General features: G+C 51.0%; 1 protein-coding gene across 1 annotated transcript; it reads right to left on the reverse strand.

The window, feature by feature from the left end:
• Positions 1 to 222: 222 nt before the first annotated feature.
• NKRF (NFKB repressing factor) lies at positions 223 to 9647 on the reverse strand. Its single transcript, XM_071442367.1, has 3 exons — positions 9300 to 9647; positions 4756 to 4877; positions 223 to 2741 (listed from the first exon to the last, which is right to left on the reverse strand). Exons 1-3 carry the CDS (start codon positions 9500 to 9502, stop codon positions 754 to 756), a joined length of 2313 nt encoding a protein of 770 aa, XP_071298468.1. The 5' UTR covers positions 9503 to 9647; the 3' UTR covers positions 223 to 753.
• Positions 9648 to 9666: the final 19 nt, after the last annotated feature.

A 9666-nucleotide genomic window follows, 5' to 3' on the forward strand; every position in this document is an offset into this window, starting at 1 on the left:
GCTCTGCATTTACCTCCAGTTTTTATATTTCACACTTCACCATGGTATCTGCACATGTCAACCGTTCTCCAAGGTAGGAACGCTGGAATTCTCTCAGTCCCATTCGCTGGCAGTGAAGGCGCCGTCAGTGACTCTCAGAATGGGAGACTCAAGGTAGAAATCTATGAATAAAACTACCACTAAACTGGTTAAGGTTTAGATACTGTACATAAACACAGCAGAGACAAGACCTTGATATATGTATTTCTCAAGAATAATCAGTTTTCACACTTTTTTAATACAAAGTGTGACAAAACCTTTTTTTTCCAGAAATAAAACTTTATTTTTGTTGTAATTAATACCAATTTTACATACAAGTTTATGCCCCCAGACTGCATTTCCTTTGCTTTTTAAATTTTTTTAAAAAGGTTTTTTTTTCTCCTTTCTTGCTCAAGAAGAGCAAGGGACCTATAATTTTAAATTATGTCAGATTCCTTCTCGTTGGACATGTGTGTTTGCTATTACAAAACTAGTAAAATGTGAAGGAACAAGTAATATTAAAGACACATACAGGAACAGCACTACTGCTTTTGGGTTGTGCTAATGCGCTTGAACAGAATTTGGTCGGTTCTAAACACCTAACAACATTTTAGAAATTATATTGCCAAAGTAAAAGACTTTAATGTCATTATTACCCACGAGAAAAATGCAGCATCTCTTTCTTTAGTCGAGTGTCCAGGAAACTCAGTCTCTGGTCTAAGGGGACACCTCACCTCAGTTTGCTTGGGGCATGATAAGCTCGTAATGCCCAACCTGGCCTTCCTGCTTCAGCTGGTCTAACAGATCTTCCTTGCGCCGCTTCCTGCTCACCACCAAGTATCTGTTGTGTCCCTGCCCATGGGATTTACTTTTAAGACCGTATTTTTGGGCAATTTGATGTATCTGCTTCCGCTCATCCATGGTCAGTTCTCTAGAGAAAGTCAAGTCAATGTGACTGTCTGAACGTGCATAGTTTCGAATGATCTCTTCAATATCTCTCTTAGCGATTCTATTCACCCTTTCCACATCAAGCCCAAGTCCTTCCCTTTTGAACTGCTCCTTTACTGAAATAGGCTCCCTAATCCCTTCACCATCCTTCCCTAGGCCACCACCTGTCCAGCCCATCTTTCTTAAAATTTGGTTCCCAATGTTGTCTTCTTTGATCTTCTGTTTGAAAGCCTCTTCTGCTGATCGACCTCGAATCTCATTTCTGGAGATGACGTCTTCAACAGTGCCTTTCTTCAGGTTATTAACAACAGTTGGCTGAGTCTTTTTGAGGATTTTCACGGCTTCCTCTGCTGCCTCATGCTTGACAGATTTCTTCACTCCAACTGCTTCTGCAATGAATTCATCTTCAAGCATCACCTTGCACTTCCATCGCATGCCTGTCATCCTCTCAAAGACGTACTCCACCGTCATCTTGTTGAACTGGGCGGTGTCGTTCAGGGTACACACCGGGTTAGTGGAGTTCTCGTAGATCACCAGGTCCTTCAGGTCCTTCTTCCTCCCGGAGCCCCGTGATGAGCAGCCCACTTTCTGCACCTGGGTCACTTTGAGGGATGCTATATTTGACTGCATCTTCTGCAGGATTTTCAGTGCCTCCTCAGCTGCCGCGTGCTTGCTGGTCTTTTTTGTGCCAAATCCCTCGGCCAGGCAGTGATCTTGGAGATACACCTGACAACGCCACGAGCGGTTGGGCATTAATTCATACTTATATTCAACAGACATTTTGTTATATGAGGCAGAATTGTTAAGTATTCCTATTGCATCGCTGGCATTCTCTGTGAGGACAAAACTAGTCCAATCTTTGTTGGCATTTGCAGAACCCTTCATGGATTCAGTACCGGGCTGCATTGGGACACAGTCCCTGTTGGCAACTACGAACTCCTCGTGAGGTTTGAGAGCGGGAGGGAAATCTGGGCGACACACACCTGCCTCACACACCACCAGGTCCTCGTGATAGGTGTGCTTGAACTTCCGCTGAACAACTCGAACTTCCACGGATTTCTTCAGCAGCTTCACTGCCTGCTCCGCGGCTCGGTCCCGGGATCCGTTCTTGCTGCCCGCGTAGCCGGTGGCCAAGTACACGTTCTGACACCGCACCTCGCAAGCAAAGCCGTCTGTCAGGAGCTTCTTGCTCTTGGGCAGGTCAGCAGGGGCAATCTCTTTCAGAGGAACATAAATATATTCAGGGTTTGTCTTGCATGCCTGAATTGAACGCGTCAAAAGATACGTGAAGTTAATTTTATCCGTCCCAGTGTTTGCATCCGGATTAGTAAGGTTTTTCCAGACAGCTGCTGACAGTTTCTCCATAAAGCTCTGCTTCAGCATTATTGCTGATGGAGGGAAAGTCTCTGATGCAGATGGGGCAGTTGAGGGGGAAACAGAAACCTGCATGGTGTTGCTTGTGGTAGAGTCCACACTATTCACAGCCTTCTTGGCTGCTGCTGCTGGGCCTGTAAAGCCAAGCCCAGCTGAGCTGGAGAGCTGGGGATTCGCCTCTCGTGCATTCACAAAAGAATTTGTACAGTTTTCAGCTGGCTGTGCCATGCTGTTTGTATTTGCCTCCTGGTTCACCTCCTGCCTTTGGTTATCCAGAGAATTGTCCTTCTTGCCATCCTTCTCAGCGCTGGTGACAAAATGTATGGGCTCAAAGCGTGGTCGCACTCGGAACTTGGGGACCACCTTTTTGGGTGGCTCAGGAGTCTCTTCTGGCTCTGGACCTATGACATGGAAGAATATTACACAGTTACCAATATGTCAGGGAGACAGTGTTTTCAGAAAGTGATCTTCAAGAGGAGCCTGCAGGCTCTGAACACAGGATTTGCATTCCTTAGTCAAAACCCAAAAGGTTTCCTTCCAAAAGACATTCACAATTCATCAAAGATAACCAGTCATTCTTGTGCAGGTCACTACAGTGGTATTTCCACTTTCACAGCTACCACACAAAAATCTCTACATATTTGGTCACATGACACTGCCTTCCAGCATTGCCCACTGACCCATCTGGTCATTTCTGAAGTTAATCCCTTCAAATCTACTAAAGTAAGTAAAACTATGGTCAACAAGACAGAACACCACAGCAGGACTAGTACCTCAGCTCTGACTCTGCTGCAGGGTTGCAGGATGATGTCAGATAAACTACTTTATCATCCTGTCTCCTCATCTGAGGTGGAACACAGTGGTACCAAACCCTCCTTTCCAAAACACACAGGGCTGTTACTGCCTTAATAGAAGGACATTTTCTCTCAGTGTAATTGCTTTGGGCTAAAGGGCAGCAAACATGAAGAAATCTGCCTGAGCCTCAAGGGACAGCTGCAGCAACTGAGGGCCCCAGTACTAACTGACCTCTTGTTTCTCCACCAGAAGAAATGCAAATGAGATGGACTATCCTGGCGTGCATGCAAAGAATCAAATAGCTGACAAGCAAATATGTTACATCTAAGAGATGGTTACACAAGGCTTCTCCTGTGGAAGATTCAGCACCCACATGCTGACGTGGTCCATGTGTGTAATTTCATCGGAGGAGCAAAAGGCCAGCTCAGTGCTGAGAAGTGCTGCCTAATCCAGTGCCAATGTGTTGGCCTTGCTGTAGGTCAGGCTGTCTAGAAATCAACCACCACAGCACAGGTATCACCACCCAGCTCACTGCAAGTGAAAACAACACCTGCACACAGCACAAACAGCCCTTCCTTCCTTCCTGCTGATATCAGGTGAAAAAGCTCTTATACATTAAATCCTTTGCCCATCAGTTTTGATGAATTATGGCAAGGTTTGCATTTCTTCCCCTGTCTGTTTTTGATGGCTGCACTGCAGCAGCACCTAAAGGCTCTTGCCAGCAGAACAGCTCATTGTGCAACAAGCCCTGGAGAACGCTCAGGGTGCTGCCTGTGACAGACAAAACACAGAAGAACAGCATCTCCTCAGCTTTGCAGCTGGCCCATGGAAGCACAGAAAGACTGCTGGCTGGCAAAGTAAGGGAAGCAACTTTGGCAGAGCTAGAAATTCTACCCAAGCCCAGAGGAGTCCTGTGCTGCCTGGCCATTTGTGCCTCCCACAGGCACTGCTGACTGACACAGGGGCCTGCACAGTTCCTGCCCCTCTCCAGAGGGAGGGCAGCAGCTCTGAAGGTGCCATGGAGCAGCCAGCAGACGGAGCCATGGAACTGCCAGCACTCCCTGCCTGCTGCATGTCCTCCACTGGAAAAGCTACAGCTGGAACACTGATCCCTAAGACCATGGACTGGGCTGACATATACAGCACTCCTCCAGGCACAGCAGGGGGGAAAAAAACCTCCAAAATTACACATCGCGTCTACTCTCCATTCCCTCAAAGCTCCAGGCAGGTTGTAACTCAAAATCAATGAGCTGAACGTCATTATGTACATGTACAACCCTTCCTAGGGTCAGAACATCACACCTCACCAGAGCAGACAAAGCCAGACAGGTATTTGATTCCAGACACCAGTCCTAGAGGAAACCAATTACCTGACAATTGAAATGAAAAATGGTATTTTCCTAGGCAAAGACAAAACTGTGTGTGAATCATGCACATGGCAGAGGAGGGGGAACTGCTCTGCAGTCCAGCAGAGCCCACCACGGGCACTTCCCCCCATTTTGCTGTGCCAGCTGTCCCAGAGGCAGCCCCATGGCACACTGGCGTCCCCCTGCTCCCAGAGCTGCCCCCCAGACAGGGACAGGGACAGGGAGGGGTCACTGACACTGCAGATGTACTCACTGTCTGATGGAGAGCGGTATCTCTTCAGCTTCTTGCTGGGCACCAGCTCGTAGCACCTCGTTTCCCCGATGTCGATGCCTTCAGCCATCTTGAGAACCTTCTCCATGACCTGCACACCGTACCTGTGAGGGGCCAACAGCAGGACACCTCAGAGCCAGCCCCAGGGGCAGCACACAGGCACACACAAGCTTTTATTGTAAAACAAGAACTAAAGCTGCCTGAGACACAGCAGCTGGTGCAAGGGAGATGCTCCTCTGCTCCTCCACTGTCCCCCTGCCACAGCTGCTCTGGCACAGGCACACAGCCACACACTGTGACCTGGCTCTGCACGAACCCACTTCTCATTAAACCATGCAGCCACCACACTGACAGTGTGCTAAACTGAAATTTAAATACATTATCTGACAAAATACAGAATTTGGCAGAGCTGCCAGGAGCACTAATGAACACTGGGGTGTGAAGGAGGAGCAGCAGCTTCAGTGAATCAAGCACAGGAGCTCAGAGTGGCAGTGGAGTCCTGTGTGGGGCAGCAGCCAGAGCCTGCACGTCACCAACACCACCACAACTGCCATGTCAGGTGACACAGGCACTGCTCAGCCTTCATCGACCGCTCTTTGAAAAGCCAAACTAAATTCTGGCTGGATGCTGTAATTGAAATGTTTTAGGTTCCTGAACCACAAGAGAGGTGAGGTGGGTGTGACAAGCTCTGAGCAAACCCTGACCCAGCTGCAGGACCCACAGTCCCACACAAGCAGGACATGCAGGGCACAGCCCTGTCCCATCCCTCTAGGCCTTCCATCCCCCACCAGGTCAGTTTTCCATTGCTCTGGGGATCTGTCACAACATTTTGAGCCATTTGCATGCTGAAGCTGAACAGGAAAGAAACCCAAACCTTTCTATCCAAGGAGAGCCTACAAACACAACGTGACACCACCCTCTGACAGCTTCACACCATGGTTCAGAGAGGAGGAAGAGCAATGCTGCACCTCTTCCATGGTATGCTCACCTTCCAAAGTCAGAAAGCACCTGTGGGCACTGCCCACAGACAGGAGCCCACAATGTCCCAACAGCCAGGGCTGCAGTGATTTGCACCAGCTTCTAAATACTGGTCTTCCAAGGACCCTGGAAATCTACTCAAGCTCCTGATTTAAAGGACCAGGCAGAAATTAGATCCATGCAAACTCCTGGGAGAACTCTTGAGCATGGACTACTGCAGTCCCTGCTTCACCAGCACAGCTCAGCCTTCAGTGGATGCAGTGGAACCAGGAATGGGAATGGGAAGAAAATTCCAGGAGGGATCAAAGGGAGATGAGATAGTGGTGATACTCTGCTGGGGGTTAGGATTTTTCCGTTTGTTTCTTTCTCTCATGGAATATTGTCCCATCTGTTACTAAGAGAAAATAATGACCAGTATTCAAGAGAGACTAAAGAAATGGGCAAGGTGAGGGAAGTGTGCAGCTTGCTACTCTCTTACCTGGGGTTTTTTCTCTTTGGAAGGGCAAAGATACCATGAGATTCTGGCCAAGGGTGAGGGGCTGGGCTCAGCTCCTCTCCCTCTCTACCTGTTGGCATGGGAGGAGGACTGCCCAGCCCCGGTGTTTTCCGCACTGCCTCGGGCTTTTTTGCTACACTTTAACCCTGCACTCCACGTCCACCCAACCCCGAAGCTCCTGCTAAGGCTGCACAGTTTCTGTTACATTTTATTTTATTTTGTTTTGTTTTCTTTGCCTCCCGGGGAACCATCGCTCCCCTGCCGGCCGGGAGCCAGCACCGCCCCTGCCGGCCGTGCCCGGAACTGCACCGAGAGCGGGAGGGGCTGGCTCGGGCTCGGCTGTTGGCAGCGTCACACACGGACACGGTGCGTGCACATGGGGACGGACACACGGACACGGGGCGTGCACATGGGGACGGACACACGGACACGGTGCGTGCACATGGGGACGGACACACGGACACGGGGCGTGCACATGGGGACGGACACACGGACACGGGGCGTGCACATGGGGACGGACACACGGACACGGGGCGTGCACATGGGGACGGACACACACACGTGGGGTGTGCACAGGGGATGGACACACGGACACGGTGCGTGCACATGGGGACGGACACACGGACATGGTGCGTGCACATGGGGACGGACACACACACACACATGGGGTGTGCACATGGGGATGGACACACACACACGCGGGGTGTGCACACACATTCGGGATGTACAGATACATTATGTGATGTACAGATACATTCTGGGGTGTGCACACGCATTCTAGTAAAGAACTGCTGCTCCTTTCCCCATACCTTTGCCTGAAAGCCCCTTAATTTCAAAGTGTTAATAATTCAGGGGGACAGGGGTCATATTTTCCATTCCAAGGGAGGTTCCTGCCTTCCTGCAAACCAGGACACGCCCCCACCCTCTCACAGCCAAAGGGGAGAGCAGTGGGAATCTGTTTCTCTCCCTGACTTACAGGGACAAGATGACATTACCTGTGATGGGCAATGTCCATTTCCAGCAGGGTGCCAGAGCAGTGTCAGATTTGACACCTGTCATTCTTCACAAAGGATAGAGACCTTTGGGGCTCATATTTCAGCTGGGGGCGGGGAGATCAGCCAGTCTCAACATGTGTTTGTCTCATCTGGCCAGAGGAACCCAGCGCCTCCAACACCCAACTGGAGTCTCCCTGCTGTGACTTTCACAGGTTACCCCTTACCCTGATCCCTGTAACTCTGCAGCATAATGATTTCCTGCACCACTGCCCCCATTCTCAGCCACCTTTAACACATCTGGGAACAGGAGCACCTTCTCTCATCCACACCTAAACTAATGAAGCCTTTTACTTAACCCCTTCCTCGCAGACCACGTGTTCTGAGCCTTCTGGATGCTCTCCCCATCATCTCCCAGCAGAACACTCAGTCAGATTTCATAGCAAAGACTCTGATCTTTTCTTCCCAGAGCCACAGAACAGACTGGGTTGGAAGGGTCCCACAGAGATTATCGAGTTCAAGTCTTGGTTGAATGGCCCATACAGGGACTGAACCCACATCACTGTCATTATCAACACCCTACTCTAACCAGCTGAGCTGCTCTGACAAACAGCTGGCAAGAAACCAGCATTAGGAAAACAAAACAAAACAAAACCCCAAATCAAACACCAGCCAAAAAACCTAAGGGAAAACAACAAAAATCCCTCAAACTTTGAAGCTATTTACTTGACAAATCAACAACATCTCTTCCCAAACACCAAAGGCAGTTCCAGGGAATGCTGCAGGTCCCTTCCTTCCCCAGGCAACTGTAAGCTAGAATTGTTTTAACAGCACAGAACATTCCCTGCAGTGCTCCCAGCCAGCCAGGCACACCAGCTCTGGGGAAACATCTTCACTGATAATGGCTCCAGACTGCATCCTGCCCAAATCTCATCTCCCCTGAGAGCTGCAGGTGAAGGAGTCCATCACAGAAAGTATGTGCACTGACAGGCTTAAACTGCAGCAGTTTTTGGGATTTGAAACCTTCCCACAGAGGTTTTCACTTGTATTAGCAGCACCCTGTAGGTGATTATTGCACCATTCCCAAAAGCCCTGGCACAGAGAAGGTCCCCATTAAGACAGCACACAAACACATTAGGATGGACCACTGTATATGACTGTATATGAAGAATACATATATATTCTCAATTTTAACATACTGCTCAAGCTTTGAAATTTGAAACTGTTTAAAATCTATGTTAAATTTTGGTGCTTGCAGGGCAGAACAGTTTAGTACTTGACCTGGGGGGGGGGGGGGGGGGGGGGGGGAGGAGGGGGGGGGAGGAAACAGGCAGATGTGTATTTAAAGATATTGATTTTGCTCTGTAGAGATTACACAAAATATTCCCCCACAAGGCTGCGGGATGGAGCATTATTAAAAGTCCATCTCTGTGCCACAGTTTGCAGAAGTTGGTCGTTAAGCAATTGCTTCCGTCCAGTTAAAAACAAAACAATCTCATCATTAAAGGCGTCTGTGAACGTGGGTGACGTTTCCGCAGATCTCCACAACCTGGCTACGGTCGGTACGGCGGATGAAAGGATTCCCCTTCCCTTCTCCACGAAAAGCTGAGCCTTCAGGGGACTGCACAGGCTGCTTTGTGCTCCCAGGGAAGCTCTCTGCTCATTTAAATGACACAGCACAGCACCGCAAGCTTAACGAGTCCTGGGGGCGGGACATCAAGAACTACTTGCAAAACACCCATAAACTTTTCCAGCGGCTTGCTCCCTTCCACATACAAACACCGGCATACTCGAGCCAACAAAACCTGCCAGGGACAGAAGTTCTCTTGCCTCAGCCCCTTCCATCCCAGCTGTTCTGCGGCTCCTTTCTAAAGCGCATCTGGGGCCGAGATTTGGCCACCACGGGAGCCTGAGCCCGTTCTCCCGGCGGGGGCTCCCGTCCCGCCTGACTTCACCGGCTCCTGCCCGCAGCACGGCCCGTCCCGCCGAGCGCCCCGAGCCCCGGTGTCCTGCGGGCACCCCGGCTGAGAGCGAGCGCCGAGAGCCCGCCCGCAGCTCACCTGCAGCCCATGAAGACGTGGTTGGTCCAGAGCACGGAGAGCGCCAGCAGCTGGTCGATGGCGCCGCCGGGGTACGCGGGGAGGTGGCGGAGGATGAAGCGGCGGCGCAGCGCCCATTGCCGGTCGGTCTCGTTGTACTGCCGCCACTGCTCCAGCGCCGGCTCGGCCTCCGCCTCCGGCTGCGGCTCTGCCGGGGGCGGCATGGCGGGCAAAGGCCGCGGGGCCCAACCCCGCCAGGGGCGCGCACCCGCCGGGCCCGGGCGCGAACCGCGGGACCAGGCCCCACGTGTGGACCAGGCCGCGGCTCGCTGCGGGCCGCCGGGAAGCGCCGGCCTGGCCCAGCCTCAGCTCCGCCGTCACCTGCCCC

This window comes from Agelaius tricolor, unplaced genomic scaffold (genome assembly GCF_023055355.1).
Source record: "Agelaius tricolor isolate 1412-34295 unplaced genomic scaffold, bAgeTri1.0.p SCAF_17, whole genome shotgun sequence".
In the NCBI taxonomy this organism is placed as follows: Eukaryota; Metazoa; Chordata; class Aves; order Passeriformes; family Icteridae; genus Agelaius; species Agelaius tricolor.

What these genes read in the sequence shown, in the direction of transcription:
- NKRF (XM_071442367.1), bottom strand. Translation starts at nt 9,502, where the DNA reads ATGCCGCCCCCGGCAGAGCCGCAGCCGGAGGCGGAGGCCGAGCCGGCG. An exon ending in CACGTCTTCATGGGCTGCAG is followed by an intron (nt 4,878 to 9,299) that starts GTGAGCTGCGGG and finishes GGCCCCTCACAG; the next exon opens with GTACGGTGTGCAGGTCATGG. An exon ending in ATACCGCTCTCCATCAGACA is followed by an intron (nt 2,742 to 4,755) that starts GTGAGTACATCT and finishes TCCATGTCATAG; the next exon opens with GTCCAGAGCCAGAAGAGACT.